This window comes from Scomber japonicus, chromosome 6, assembly GCF_027409825.1.
Source record: "Scomber japonicus isolate fScoJap1 chromosome 6, fScoJap1.pri, whole genome shotgun sequence".
Classification (NCBI taxonomy): domain Eukaryota; kingdom Metazoa; phylum Chordata; class Actinopteri; order Scombriformes; family Scombridae; genus Scomber; species Scomber japonicus.
In genome coordinates, this window is record NC_070583.1 from 26,790,065 (window position 1) to 26,806,642 (window position 16,578).

General features: G+C 39.6%; 1 protein-coding gene across 2 annotated transcripts; it reads left to right on the forward strand.

The window, feature by feature from the left end:
• The first annotated feature begins 211 nt into the window (after positions 1–211).
• Positions 212–12,287, forward strand: relb (v-rel avian reticuloendotheliosis viral oncogene homolog B). Of its 2 annotated transcripts, none has more exons than XM_053321299.1 (11): positions 212–460; positions 734–754; positions 4,321–4,487; positions 7,259–7,564; positions 8,292–8,458; positions 8,614–8,705; positions 8,846–8,977; positions 9,130–9,234; positions 9,765–9,980; positions 10,159–10,230; positions 10,982–12,287. In XM_053321299.1, exons 1-11 carry the CDS (start codon positions 400–402, stop codon positions 11,392–11,394), a joined length of 1,752 nt encoding a protein of 583 aa, XP_053177274.1. In that variant the 5' UTR covers positions 212–399; the 3' UTR covers positions 11,395–12,287. The 2 variants fall into 2 exon arrangements, with proteins under 2 accessions (XP_053177274.1, XP_053177275.1); XM_053321300.1 differs by having other exon boundaries at positions 10,985–12,287.
• The last annotated feature ends 4,291 nt before the right edge of the window (positions 12,288–16,578 follow it).

The following is a 16,578-nucleotide window of genomic DNA, read 5'->3' on the forward strand; positions in this document are numbered from 1 at the left end:
AAAAAAAAAAAAAAAAAAAGTTTTAAAAATGAATTGTATTGGGTTATTGAGCCTGATGCATAGGTGGGGGTTTCCCGTCAGAGAGGTGACGCAGTGACGCTGCGCTTGAGGGGATTTCCACACGCCGAGCCAGCCAATCAGAGCGCGGCGCTGCGGAAACACAAAACCTGACGCTCAACCCAATGCAGATACCATTTAACACATGGCTTCAAGTCGGTGCAACGCCTCCAGAAAGAGTCGGCACACGCATACATACACACACGTACACGTTGAGCTGCTGTCCAATCTCAAGACTTTTAAAGGCGAGTGAAGTTTGTCCCCTAAAAGAGAGACCGGACAGTTTTTAACCGAGGAAAACGGGACGAATACCGGGATTTTTACGGCTCCACGGCGAAATTAATGGTTTTGAAGGATTCCTCGTATGAGATGAAAGGCGGGGACGTTTACAAGGATCCCACTGGTAGGTTTAAATGTTACTTTTCAGATGATTTTGTGTCTCTCTCCCCCTCTCTCTCTCTCTATGTGTGTGTTAGTGAGAGAGAGAGAGGGCTGACATCACTGGAAGCATGTGATCTGTCAGCGCAGAGGAGCCAACACCCATCCCCGTCCTCTGAGCACTACCACCCGGATCTCTCTCTCACTGCTTCACCGTGTGCAGGTTCAATAGTTTGACACCACAGCTGTATTTGTATCTTGTGCCCACTAACAGTCTGTTTCCTGTTTGTCTTTGCAGAGCGGGGGCTGACAGACTTTGGTGAGTGTACACTTTTGTTTTTCTTTGTTTTTTTTTGTGTCTTCTTTTCTTGCTCAAGACTTAGACATAGTACAATGTGAGATGTAATGTGTGACAAAGTGTGCCCTGATGCAGAAGCAGAAGTGGGACCGTCATTAATATTTCTGCTTCCTCATCTCGTGTTGTGATATTCCACATTAAGCCTCAGGTTAGTTAGGTAGTTAGATGGTCCTGTGATGCAAAAACTCATTTAACGTCTTAAAAATAATTTAACCAAAAGAAAAACACAGCATTGTGCATTTAAGACTGCAGCTAACAAAAACTTATAGTCATTATTTATCAATATGATGATTATTTTCTGGATTAATAGTCTGAAATAGGTCTGCAAATGTTAGAAAATAGTAAAATGACCATCACTTTTCCCCAAAGCTGACATAATAGAAGAGCTCACAGTCAATGCCACTGCTGCTCAAACAATAATATACATGATGAATTCATAGTACTTCAGTCATTAAAGACTAAAAAAAGTACATCTGCCAATCTTATATCTGATATATGTTTTTAGAGTGGTGCGAAGGCTTCATCATATTTAAAGAGACTATTATTTATGAATTCAAACGTATTTTTAATGTGCTCAAACTCTTGCAGACTTAAAGGACACAAAACTACACAAAACCTCCCTGAACCCCAACCCCTAACTGTCCCACTTTGCATGCCCAAACCTAAGCAAGTGTGTGTGTTGTGTAGTAAAGTGTGTGTACTTGTTATGTAGTAAAGTGTATGTGTTATGTAGTAAAGTGTGTGTATGTGTTGTGTAGTAAAGTAGGTGTGTTGTCTAGTAAAGTGTGTGTATGTGTTGTGTAGTAAAGTAGGTGTGTTGTCTAGTAAAGTGTGTGTATGTGTTGTGTAGTAAAGTAGGTGTGTTGTGTAGTTAAGTGTGTGTATGTGTTGTGTAGTAAGGTAGGTGTGTTGTCTAGTAAAGTGTGTGTATGTGTTGTGTAGTAAAGTAGGTGTGTTGTGTAGTAAAGTGTGTGTATGTGTTGTGTAGTAAAGTGTGTATGTGTTGTGTAGCAAAGTGTGTGTGTGTGTGTGTGTGTGTGTGTGTGTGTGTGTGTGTATGTGTGTGTTGTGTAGTAAAGTGTGTGTTGTGTTGTGTTGTGTAGTAAAGTGTGTGTTGAGTAGTAGTGTAGTAAAGTGTGTGTTGAATAGTAATGTGTGTGTGTGTGTGTTGTGTAGTAAAGTGTGTATGTGTTGTGTAGTAAAGTGTGTATGTGTTGTGTAGTTAAGTGTGTGTGTGTGTGTGTGTGTGTGTAGTGTAGTAAAGTGTGTATGTGTTGTGTAGTAAAGTGTGTATGTGTTGTGTAGTAAAGTGTGTGTGTGTGTGTGTTGCGTAGTAAAGTGTGTGTATGTGTTGTGTAGTGTGTGTGTTGTGTAGTAAAGTGTGTATGTGTTGTAGTTAAGTGTGTGTGTATAGTGAAGCGTGTGTTTCATGTAGACTTAAATCCCTCAAAAAATTAACCAGAGTGACTTCAAATTTGGTTTCATCTGAAGATCTTTACGAAAATTGTGAAGCTTTTGTGTTTTCATAGAACGCCTTTGACATGTAAATTGAATGAAATGTAAAGTCATTTTCATTCATTCCCATTGAAAGTTGTTCAGTTGCACATAAAGCCAAAAAAGCCTCTTCAGCTGTAAAGAAATACCCGCATGAAAACGTACTGTACGTACTCAATCCGCCCAGTGTGTCCATTGAGCATGCTCACTAGAGACCTCTGCTGGCTGAGACAGCTAACTTCGGGTTTAGCCCCCGACTAACTTGTATGCAGATAAAAACATTTAAGTCGTGAGGCTTTTCTGGACTTTCAAAATGAGATTGGACCAAACGGATCAATTCTGATAGTGAAACAATTTTGTGGTGAATGTGACACTCAAAATAACGCATCAACGCTTTTTATGGCTGCTCCCCTTCCTGTGAAAACGCTTTCTGGTACCCTTGTTATTTCACAGTTTGACCACTATTTAAAATTGACTTCAAAGGCCGGCACTGTTCCTCGGGCTTGGCCTGACCACATCTACATGTCAATATTGAGTCATAGTCATAGTCATAGCGCCACCTACTGTCAACTGAGAGTCACAGATGCTGTACTTTCAATATCTCTGCCTAGCATGTACAGCGGATCCTTCTCAAATTTGGTCAGCGAAGTCTGAAGAGCTTCACAATGTTATATTATGAAGCTTGTGAGTTTTTATGTACGGTATCGTGATGAATAATTTACATGTTTTGTCATGAAAGGAGAAGTGTGTTTGTTCAGTCTGGACTTTATTCAAAAGAGGTACAGCTGATTAAAACAGCACCTGACATACACATTTCCACCTCTCTTTACAGCATCAGCTTAAACAGTAGAGACATCAAATGTATACACAATTTCTAATAAATCATCTCCAGGACCACATACTGCACACAGGAAATAATATTTTACGCATTCAGACCAGACACTGTCCGATAATCCTGAAAATTCAGAGCTTTATCAACCAGCCTCTAGCGGCAATACCACGGCTGACGCTCCCTCTGACACACACGAGGTGTGAGGTTCGTTGCTGCTTGTAGCGTTAATACTTTTTGTATTTGTCCTTTAAAAACGACTTAAACGATTTCTTAATGATCAAAATTGTTGCAGATGAATCTTTTGCAGATTGACTAAGGGTTTAACTTGCTTGCTGTTCCTTATTTTACACATCAGGGCTGCAGAAAGCAACCGTTTTAGTTGTCACATAATGGTAGGCGTCAACCACAAGTCAAAATTAGTGTGTGAGCTGAAGGTAACTATAGCAACAACACCAATGCACTAATACTAGGTTAACTGCCATTCATGACAGTAAGCACGAATTAAAGTGACTTGCAGACAAACTTTACAATAAAATATCTGTTTTATCTTAACATATCAACTCAATAAGGCACTGCACAGTGTCCTGATAGAAAATAATGGACTCTATGAAGGAAATGATGTTTTTAAATTCATTATACAAACCGAAAAGCAAGGATTTATTACACAATACGTAACTTTAACCGTAACATTAAGCATAAAACTGACCTAGAATAAATACAGAAATACTCATCACTCTATCTTGTGATCAGTGTAGTTAATAAATGTCAGCCTAAACATTAGTCACACTCATTACATATGTGGCTTTTACTGTGTAATGGTGCCTTTACTATTCAAGTTTTTGTATGTGTAAAGCTTTAAAGATGTTTGTGGAAGTGGTCTTTTTCTGAAATCACTGTTGGAAACCCTGAAATAAAGAGATCTTGTACATCCACCTGTAGAACTCACATGAAAACTCAACCTTTTGTAATCATATTTACAGCTGTAGTTTCACAATTCTTTTGGCTAAAATGCTTTGCATAATATTTGCAGCTTCACTTTTCAGCAGAAACCGACATGTCTGTCAGTAACGTTTCCCTGCAGTGCTTCAGTATTAACTTTTCATGATAAATCAGTCTCAACGTTTGCACTTAAATCATTTTCTCAGCCAGTATTTCTACACTTAATTTGACATCTGAAATACTATCAATGCTTTATTCACAGACCTCATCCAAGAAATCATCAAAGAGGACAGAGATCGATCAGGTGCCTCTCTCCCTCGACCTCCTCCTCCTCCTGTAGACCTCCTTTGCACTAACCCTGAGATGCTTGGACAGGCCTGCACACCGTCGTCACAGCCTGTGCTGGTGGCACGAGGCACTGCGTGTCAGGTGGGTGTGTTCAAAAACAGTCTTGGGTGCCCTGTATTAATAACAGCGTAGTCATTTGTGTTGATCTTTGGTCTATCTGTCTGTCTGTCTCAGTCTTGTCTGGTTTCTACCTCAGTTAGTGGTTTCCTGCATTTTGCCTAAATGACTGTTGGCAACACCCAAGGGAGAAGCATGGAGTTGTTTCTTTCAGGTTTCAGTTGTGAATTTTCGGAGTGAGATTATGTTTTTCCAGTGAAGAGAAGATTAGAGTGGCAGTTTTCCTAAGAAATAATTATGTTCAAATTACAAGGACACAGTTCAAAATTGATTTTGTCTTTTAATCAACCTGTGAAAACAGCTGCCTATAATGTCTTCTGTGGCTCTGGAGGAGTCTGAGAAAACCATTCAGTGACGACACTTAGATCATTTTGGCTCTGGAGATTGCGGAGTTGCATTGTGTGAAGTGTAGGAGTTTGAACCAGGCATTAAAAGTCAAATTCTGCTGCACCGAGTTCGACTTTTAGAGGAAGCTACGGCCTCTGTTGGGATGAAAAAAGAGGTTACAGCAACTTCCTTGTAGAGGTTTATAATGAATTTAATGTTGGTGGAAGAAAGTGGAGTATGTGTGTGTGGTGTTTGTAGCTACATGAAGCAGTCAGGCAGGTCAGGATCTTACAATAAACCACGTGGTTTACAGACAGCAGACAGCTCAGACGTGCTGTAATCTGATAAGGCTGCAGTGACTCTGTGACCTGCACACACAGGTAATTATGTGTGAGTGTGTGTAACCGTTTGTGAAGTTACACTGACGCCCTGAATCTGAGGTTTTTATGTGTAAACACAGTTAGAGGAGGCTTTGTGACCAGTGAGAGAGGCAAACTATATCACTGTGCTTGAGCGAGAGGGAGGAGGAGGAGGAGCTGGAATAACTTGGAAAAACTGTAATCTGACTCCCACTTTCAGTTTGCCATCCTTTCTGTTTACTAGCCAAACCCACCGGGGGTGAAAGGTCGCATTCTTCACCCCGCGCCGCTCCTCCGATTGGTCGATTCCACATCAGGTTGATGTGACTTCCTATTTCCTGTTCGCTGGCTCTGACTCTGCCAAGCCTTTTGTTTAGGTTCAGTGTTTTAAGACTAACAGGTATGCCCTTGCTAACAGACTCGCTGGCACACACACTAACACGCACCATCACTTTGACAACAGACATCTGTGGCTCGACAGGATATTGTGAAACATGATCTCATTCAGAGGCATCTCTGCAACGCTTTACTGAGCTCTCAGCCTGCTCTACTGCTCCACCGTTGACAAAAGGATCAGCTTGTTTACTTCTTTGTCCCCTGCAGGTTTGATTATTTACCTAATGTTTCCTTCATGCTAAAGATGGATCATTAAAACCTCAGCATGTTTTGTGAAGTTCACATTTAGTTTGTGATTCTTCTGCTTTCTTTAACACCACATTGAAGCCATCGGAGGCTTAAATGTACACATATTATTAACAGGCAGCGTAGCAGAGAGAGAAAGTAAAAGCATCACCCAGAGAATGAGAGAGAGAGACGTATTAAAAGTGTGAGTCTGAGTGGAGGCGGAAAAGCTGGTGGTCTGTGGTGTAACGGAACAAATAAGACACCAAAATGTAGGAGGAGTCAGAGAGCGCGAGTTCAACTCCATCTGCTGATAGAAAGCACATGTATGTAGCTGCAGCTATGTTGCATATTCAATGGATGACACACATCTCGCTCGTTGATGTTGGTTTCTAATGTGAGGAGGAAGACTATCAACATTGTGGACGTTACAGCTCAGGTTGTTGTCACCTGTTAAAGACATCAAGTTTGATTAATGTGTTTGTTTTAAAGAAGATTTCAGGGTTTTTTTTTTTTAATTATTCAGACACAAGTTTTCCTCTTTGTCATGATGAGAAGGCCGGTCGTTGCCATCATGAGCTGCAATGATTAGCCATTGTGAATGAGTCAGTCACCAGAACATTAATCAGCACCAGTGTGATTGAGTCATTGTTTTTGTCATTTATAATCATTGATGATTATTTATTTCTTGCTTTTAGATTCTTAGCTGCTGGTAACTTTTGGTTTTGGACTGCTGAGACAAAATATGACATTGAGAAATATCATAATGGATTCTGGGAAAATGTAATTTTATTAAAAAAAAATACGACACATGAGTCATTGGTATATTTTTATTTCTAAAGCCATTCTCTGTAACTTTATATTACAGAGTTCAACTTGCAATCATCTCAGGTCAGAATACATACATCTGCTGTCTTTCTTTGATGTATGGACAGAGATGAGATGTTTTCTGCCCTGACTACAAAAGGAATTTAAATGAGAGCTGCAATTAACAATTACTTTCACAATTAATCGATCGGTTGTTTGGGTGATGTCCCCAAATGTCTTGTTTAGTCCCGACCAACAGTCCAAAACTCAACGATATTAAATTTATTATCATAGAAGACTAAAGAAAGCAGAAAATAGTCACATTATAGAAGCTGGAATCATCAAAATGATTGATCACTTTTCAAAATAGTTGCTGATTAGTTTTCTCTTGATCGATTAATTGTTATTGCTCTAAATTAAACCAATGGATCAAGTATTTTTGGAAGAATTCAAGACTACTGTAAAATGGTGGTAAATGTGCCCATTCTTTTTGTTTAGTTAATTTTTTTATGCTGCCAGGTCTGACCAGGTCTCCCTCGCAAAAGGGGTTAGGACTTGCTTGGTTAAATGAGGGCTGACTAATGTCCTTAATAATCCGTTGAATATTTCTTTCCCCCACAGCCAACCTGCCCCTTCCCCCAGCTGCCACAGTCTTCGTGCCCTCCCAGGGAAATGGCGCATCCTTCCCGGGGTCCCTCCTCTCATGCTGGCCCCTCTCGCCGTGGTCGTGGATCAGACAGCATCCCCTCTCAAAGCCAGGGTGATACGGACATGCTGGAGCGGGTTCTGGAGAAGCCCAAACTAGTGGTGGTGGAAGAGCCCAAAGAGAGAGGCATGAGGTTTCGCTACGAGTGTGAGGGACGTTCAGCCGGCAGCATCCTGGGGGCGTCCGGCACAGAAACAAACAAGACTCAGCCTGCAATCGAGGTACATACAATCATGTCAGAGTCCAATCACTTAAATTCAGTTTTAGACTTGAAAGGGGAGTTTTACTGTTGGGGACATTTGAGGACATCACACGTAATGTTTTGTGGTGTGTACACTTGAACCCCACGTCGTCAGTCGGCGTACATGGGTGAGGCTGGAAGGATGTGGGTTGTTTTAGTAAATCAGAAAGTCCCCACAAATCCCATCTCAAGTGTGGTCAAGACGGGCGGTTTGCCTCCTTCACACTTATCTTCACCTGAAAACACTTTCACATAGTCAAGAAGATATTCGAGAGGTTGCAGAGATGTTGATTTCAAGTTAAAATTATGGTTTCATTTTTGGTACGTTTCACTTTTTTTCCTCTTGATGAAATCGGCGCCTCTGACTCAGCAGTCTTTAAAAAGCTGCTGCTGAAATGATGTCATCTATGGGGGAAATGGTGGAGAAAGGCTTGAGGAAGATAAATATGCTAAATATATGCACAAATAATAGCACTTAATGACACAGAACATAGAACACAAAAAGGCGTATATTGGCAGGTTGTAACACTTTTAAAGCCTGCAACTCTTTCTCATGCAGAGTATTCTCCATATTTTAATATTTTGAATGTTAAATTTTCTCCATTTTTTTCTTAGCGGGTGTTACAACATTACTATCCGCTGTGATAAGTTCACTGTTGCCTTGTAAACTTATCTTTAACCCTCCTGTCCTGTTTTCTCTCTTTCAGATTCAAGGTCCTATCGATCACATAAAGAAGGTCACAGTCACCGTTTCCTTGGTGACAAAGGATCTCCCACACCGGCCTCACCCTCACTGCCTCGTGGGTAAAGATTGCCCGAATGGTTCAGGAATCTGCCTGGTGACGATGAACCCTCACAACAACCGACGTCACAGGTACACATACATCTGTTTTATCTCCCAACACATCATCTTTTTGAAAATATGTTTCCTCTTTTCTTTTTTCTTCTCCTCTATCTCTTAATTCTAGCACTGGACTTGTATTCCTGATAATCTCAAATCATTGCACTGACGAAAATATGTTTCAACAGCTTCTCTAATCTTGGTATCCAGTGTGTGAGGAGGAAAGAGCTAGACGTTTCACTTCAGAAGAGAAGAAACCAGAACATCGACCCTTTTAAAAGTGAGACAATACACATACAGACACCTTATCAGAAAGCAGTTATTATTTCATCGATCTGGTCAATAACAATGGATGCTGTAGTTTGTCACAACTCCTTGCCACAGAAATCATTATTCATTTTGTGTCTTCTCGTTCCTCAGCGGGTCACTCAAAGGGCATTGAAGATATGGACATGAATGTGGTGCGTCTGTGTTTCCAGTGTGAGCTGGATTGGGAGGATGGCAGGAAAGACTGTCTCAGCCCTGTGGTGTCTAACCCGATCTACGACAAGAGTAAGACTCACAAACAAACACACACACACACACACACACACACACACACACACACACACACACACGCTTAACTACTGTGGACCACAGTGTAGTATGGATATGTCAATGTATTTCCTGATTCTTACTCATTTCTGCTGACATGTCTTTCACAGAGGCCACAACTACATCACAACTGAAGATCAGCTGTTTGAACCAGTACAGAGGTTCCTGCGCTGGCAAGACGGAGATCTACATGTTATGTGACAAAGTGCAAAAAGGTGAGAGAAGAGAAATATCAGTCAGTAGGGTTTTATTTGTGTTTTATTTGCTGCTCATGTAGAAAATATACAGAAGGTGGACCAAGGAAGCTTCAAAAAGCAGAGTACATCTTCACAGGATTTATGTCTAGGAAACATCCAGCTGAGAATCGTTCAGGATGTCTACACTTTCAAATCTTTTTTAAGGATGAATAAAATTTGGTGTTGTACATATAAAATTAGACACAATTACTGTTTTAGTGTAGGAAGGATTCATGTTGAAGTCTGGGTGAAGTCAACATTGAAGGATTTCTTGAAGCAACATGAAAACTGTAGGCTGGATTTTTTTCAGGAAGTATTGGTTAGTTTCTGTTGACTTTTTTTTTGTTGTTAATTATGCGGCCTTTCCAGATATCACAAGTCATTGACCGCTTGTGGTTTTTCCTCCCTGAGGCTGACCTTCTGCGTTGTGTGTTTCGCAACACTTCAAAATTGAAATTTTAAAAAAAGAATCATCTTTGGCTAATTACTATATTGTTGCTGATCCTCAGATGACATAGAGATCCTCTTCCGGCGAGGGTCGTGGAAGGCAAATGGAGAGTTTGCCCAGACAGACGTGCACCGGCAGATTGCCATCGTGTTCAAGACTCCGCCTTACCAGGACCAGGACATCACAGAGGAGGTTGACGTGAACATCTTACTGCGTCGTCTCTCCGACCAGATGACAAGCGAGCCGATCACCTTCACGTACCTGCCACACAACCCAGGTGAGTCAGCACTCGATTGCAGCAATGAGCCTGTCATCACTCTTAAAGGTGGTGGCGGATAAATGACTGAAATGTTCATGTTATAAAACATATATAAGAATAGATATAGCAGATAAATTAACTTCCTGTTATTGTTCAAAGCCTAAAATTAAGGATTTCTGAACTTTTGCAATTTCAGATCCGTATGAAGTAAAGCGGAAGAGAAAGATCAAATCAGACATCAGCTTCAGAGACAAACCTTGTGTAACAGGTGAGGATTGGACCTCTTTCCCTTTCTTTCATTCAATGTCTTGGTTCTTTTTTACTTTTCCTGGTATGTGTAGAGGCAGATTCAACGATTGCATGTATTTTTTGCATGCCTTTTTTTTTCTTTTCTTTTTTTTACAGTAGTATATTGTTAACAGGAAACAAATAAGTGTGATTAACAACATTAACAATGGCTGTATTATGATTCAGGTTTTATGCGTGGGAATTGTACAGCCCCATCATTAACATTATCATTTGCACTTGTGCTTCAAAATGTCTGCTATGAAAAGGTCAAGAGAAGAAAATCTTCTATTAATAATTAGTGTGGACAGTGATCAAGTACAGTTAAAAGTCAAAAGTCAAAGTCAGCTTTCAATTCCATCACATGTACCAGACATACAAAGGAATCGAGCAGACGTTTCTCACTAACCCATGGTGAAACAGATAAAGTGCACAGACACAACAGATAAGACAGGGACATTTCCTAATACTAAAAAGTGAAGTGCACAACAGATAAGACATTCACTACTAATAAAAAGATAATAAAATAAGAAATACTGGTGCGGGCATTAAGATGCACTGAGATAATTATGGAAAAATATATTGTTTTTCAACACACTTCTTTTCAACAGGATTCACAAGGTCCTGCATAAAAATGTTTGTTTTCAGACAAATTTATCTGCAAACAGACTTCTCATCGTATATGTCACATGTATTTATTTCCTCAGTAACACAATGCTTTTCTCCTCCTGCAGCAGAGAGACCACTTCCAGCAGACCAGTCCTTCTTCCCGCCGACTCAAACAATGATGCAAGATGAGAGGCTCTGTGCTGCACCCTCCGCTTTGGGGGAAATGTGCTACGAGTCCCAGGACACCGACGAGATCCTCAATTCGCTGCTAGAAACGCCTGTAATATGGGAACTACTTTCTGACCCGGCACTCACCGCTTCGATTCCCCCCAACTTTGACCCGGGGGCCGACATCAGCTCCTCATTTGCCAACATGGATGTGAACTTAAACCAGAACTTTGGTACATACACGCAGGACTTTTCCCATTACAGCGACCTGCAGTTCAATATGCTCGTCAATGAGAACCAGACTCTGCAGCCAGAGCCACAGGACTGCCCCTCCAACATGGTCCATGTGAAGACAGAAGAAGAGCTTTGAGGACTTGATAGTCAGGATCACGTACCACACTTAAAAGGAAAAGTTTGGGATATGTGCTTTTTCACTTCTTTGGTGAGAGTTAGAAACAATTAGATTGATACCACTCTCATGTGTGCACGCTATATATGCTAAAGTCTTAAGCTGAAACCTGGAGCAATGACTTCTGGAAGTCCTGTTGTCACTACTTTCAGCCAAGGGGACACATAACCCTCTGTAACAAGACAACAGCACTAGTTTTGGTAGATGGATTTTGTTGCTTTTCAATGCTGGTGCTAGCGTCATTTTTAGACATGAGAGTGGTATCAACCCCCACATCTGTGTCCGACAGCCTTGCTGGTCAAGGCTTAAGCAATCAGGAGCGGGTTAACATTCCTTAATATTTGCCCGTAAATGCTGCTAGCATTAATGTTAAGGCTTACAGGTTGAGAAGAAGGTGACTCTCCCAGTCAGCAATGTAGCTTAAGAAGAGAACTGATGAACGTCATCTTGGGAACAGTATGAAAGTCTCCATACAGGCTTGTGTTTTGTAGTAAAACTAAAATGCCAGTCGTACTGTAGGTTTTTTTGTTTGCTTCAATGTGATTTTTGGTGAAGATGATGTGACTCCCTACTAGAAGTTGTCGGCAGTAGTAATTGGATCATAGTTTTAAAACATAAAATAGCAGTTCCACCTTTGCTCTTGTGTGTTGTTAGTGTTTAATATTTAATCTGCTTTAATGCAATAGAAACCAGTCGTCGTATCCATAGTGCCATGTGTGTCAGTTCCCTTTGTTCTCTGTTTCACTCTTGTGCACAACAATCAAATTTCCTCTTGCTGCTTTTCACAGTTCTGCCCTTTCGCTGTAGCAGTGTGGTGTCAATATGTCCATGAAAAATAAAACTTCAGTAAGTTATTTCTGTCCTGTTGTTATTTCACTTGAAACTGACTTCTGCTTTTTTTTAATGGCTAGTTGGACGTCAAAAGAAACAAGAATGCAGAAGCACTAAAGGAGTGAAGATGCGTTTTACTGTGACTGTGAGCACACATTCCTAACCTGCTCTCTCACTTAGAAAAACAATGAAACTTGGCATGTAGATGGATATTTTATTTTTCACATCTGAGCTTTGAATGTCAGCAATGTCACACGAGAATCCTGAATGACTTGTTTGCCCAACAAATGAGAGAGAAACGCTCCAGTGACCTTTGTTGTTTGTGGTTATTGGACACCTTGTGGGCCGTTGAGTCACAGCGTCTTGACCTTGCAATAATGCCTTTTTTCTCTCAGAAACTTGGCAATCGCATTACAGTAATCCTGGCTGAGAAAAATTCTCTATTTCTTCTTTTCAAAATGGTTGAGTGTGTGTGTGGTATCTGCTGAGTCACACACTGTTTCTGCAAGACCACACGGTCATTGGGAAACTTGTAAAGCCGCTTGAGAAATTTTACATATTGAGACATATGGGAAAATTAACACGACCTCTCGTTTGACCCCAGTTTCTATTGACACAGTACTTCTTTGTGCCAACTTTATAATAAAGTTGTTTTGTTAATGATTATGTTTGATGAAACTATTATTTCTTGGTCAGTCCATGAATTATTTGGTCTAACTTGTCAAAGTTCCCAGAGCCTAAGGGGACATCTCAACTCTTTGTTTTGTCTGATCAACCAAATCCAAATCCTAAAAGTATACAATTTAAAATGACATGAAACAGTCAAAAACTAGCAAATCCACACAGTTGAGAAACTGTAATCATTAATTGTAACACTTGTTGTAACAATGAACAGTTTTGTTTAATAAATAACCTGAATAATTGAAATAGTTGCTGATTATTTCTCTGGTGGAAGAAGTATTCAGACTCTTAAAATAAAAGTACCAATACAGTAATATAATAATACTCCATTACAAGTAAAAGTCCTGCATAAAAAATCCTAAAAGTATTAGCAACAAAATGTATTTAAAGGATTTAAGTAAAAGTACTTGTTTCATCCCTCTGGCTGATATATTATTAGATTATTAGATTAGCCCCTCTAATGGGTCACCAAATAAATTGGAGGGGTCATAAGATGATTTATGGAAGAGGAAAAAAGAAAAACAACTCTGATGCAGACATCTGTTTTCAGTTTTTGGTATTTGATTTTTGGTTAAATATTGGATCATTTGAACATTTATTGAAATTAAACCATGTGAAAAGTTTAGAGGGAAAAAAAAATCACTATTTGACGGAGCTGTAAATGTGAGCCCGACTACACACTGTTTTTTGTAAGACAGCAAATGCCAAAAAGGTTGGAAATCACTGGTTTAATCTTTAACAATGTTGTATTTTAAAAGTTTGTTATATTATCCATTGAGTCAAATCTTCATCTGAAAAGTAATTAAAGCTGTCAAATAAATGTGGTACAATATTTCCCTCCGAAATGTAGCCTACCTCAAAAGTGTACTTAGTAGGCTACAGTATTTGAGTAAATGCACTTAATTACTTTTCAGCTCGCTGCATTTTTTCCCATGATAAAACCAACAAACCTGTTTTTACTGTGCACTAAACAAACAGAGCTATAAAACACACGATAACACAAGTCCATCTTTGTGCCCATTTACTACATGATTAATGGGAGTGTTTCTGGGTGGAACAGGTGTCACCGTTTGCTGCACTCAACATAACTGGCACACGGCCACTGGGAAACTCCACACCGAGCCGGTTTCCTTGGGCTGTGATCTAGTGAACACACAAGAGATGGAGACATGATTTCCTGTGAAATGGTACCATGATATCCTGCTGCAAGGACACGTTTGGACATGTCCACACTATCAGCTTTAGCACATGGTCATCCTCTCTGCAAAGTAGGTTAATTTTCGATGAACACAGCTGCAGCTGGCCTTCATCAACGGCTACAGGAAATCTTTGGACACATTAGTTTTCTTTAGTTGATTTGTATATATGATAAGCCTTTTCTCTGAAGGACAGTGGTATCTGCATGCATTTAAAAGAATAGCTTGACATGTTAGGAAATCAAAGAAGGTTGAAACCAGTCTAAGTCATAGCTAAGTGTGGTATCAATCTTCTCAAGGAAGAAAACAAATGAGCACATCTCCCAAAACGTCCAACTATCTAGTTCTAGTTTATATAACCATAATAATTATGAATTTATGATCATGTAATTCTAGCTCCATAGAAATCAAGTGAGTTTTCCATGAGATTAATAATGTGGTCAAACAACTGTGAACTTGAGCCACGTCATCGTTATTAAAAGGATTATTTCCATGTGACTGTTCTGTGAAGATTCTGCACAGAAAAAAAGACATTACAATGGTCAAATGGAGACAGTTTGTCTGTGAAAAAGTCACACTGATACTTGACCCTGTCAATTTTCCAGGCTGCATTGCAGTGAATGTTGGTAGAAACTGCACTGTATGAGCTTGAATGTGATCATATCCAGCAGGTACATGAAATAATTGAGCAGGTAAATCTCAACATCAAACTTGAGAGAAATAAGACTTAAATCTAATGTGTCAACCAATACATGACACTCATCCAGACTGCTTTGTAGCACTCTACTGACAGGTTAATTAATAGTTTGCTGATATTATGAGGCATTTATATACTGCTCTGTGTAATGTTTTCTCTCTACATAATAAAGTGTGAACTACAGACTGTAGGTGTGTACCTGTTTGATTAAACGTTCAAATTTCAAACACTGTGAGATGTCTGTTGGTTTGTGGAGACTCAGGGGAATACTGAGCTTACAGGATACATCTTCTGTGGTGGGAAATTATTGAAAGTGATTAAATCTGGTGGCTTTTTAACCTCAACTCTATGTCCTCAGGAAGAGAAAGAGTGACTTTCAGTTGCGCTGAAGTGGTCACAACGCCTCTTCATTGAACTTGACTCAAGTAACACCCACTTTGCCAGGTGATCACAGCTTTTTAGTAAATGATAGACTGGCACAGTGTAGTCCTGTACAGGTGGGCAGTCTCAGTGTCTGTAACATCAATGTATATTTCTGGGAAATCAGTTGACACATTGTTTGTAGATAAAGTAACCTGACAAGGATGTTTGGTTTTTCTGGCTGATAAGATCAGTAAATTCCTGGCAAGTCAAAGTATTTCATTGTGTATGTGCAAAAATAAGACAAAAACAGCAAATCCTGTTGCTGTGGCTCATTATGTTATCCAAAGTCACTGTTCTTCCACTAATTCTCTGTCAGAGTTCTACTGTCTGCTGTCAACAAAAAAAATAAAAAATAAAAAACATAAAAGGACATATGACAAACCATGTGTGTTGTCTCACAGTATGTATAGTCACATCACTGAACTCTACAGCCCTGCTGTCATTACTTGTTGTTTCTGCTTTTTAAACATCCTTTAAATACAATTAAACTCCCATATATGTAGTAGGTGAATGACGATTTAAGGAAGGTGGGAAATTCTTATCAAGATTTTATTTCTATTTTTATGTACAGGCCTTCTATAGGTACTAGTTACTTCTAGGGAAACTGGGTAACTTTTCATTTTATTTTATTTTATTAATAACCTTGACTGTAAACATTACACAATGACATATAATCAATATGTCCAAAGGTGGACTGAAAGTTGATTTACCAGAACTCAAATGTAGCAATGATAATAAATATTTACAGAAGATGAACAGAGATGGGAAATGGGACAAATACTGTGACAGTAAAAGGAGAAAGCAGTTCAAAAGCTCACACATGGTCATGGCTGGTAACTAATCGTATTAAATACAGAGTGGAAAAAAAATTAGGTCAAACATTTGTAACTTTTCAACATCTTTTTTCGCTGAGATGAAGCAGCCAGATGTTCCCCTGAGATGTCTCTGCCAACAGAGAATAATAACCAAAGTTAGCATTTTTCAGTTTCAATAGGGTGTCTGCGAATATTGAACCATTAGGTAATAATGTTGTATATGGGGTAATTCCACACTGCATTTGTACCTATATAAGGACTATATCTTTCTGTTTATAGGTGCCAAGTATACATTTTTACTTACTGTTGCCTGGTTACAACACCCACGGGAGTCCCCACACGAGTAGGGACTCCCCATCCTACCATAATAGAATGCTGCGACCGCAAAGCAACACAAACACCTATCGCAGTTGCCCAGATCAGTGTCGAAAGTGAAACCAAGTGAGAAATGGCGGTTTGTGTATTTTCACACAACTCGTCTTTTTTTCCACTGATCATCTTA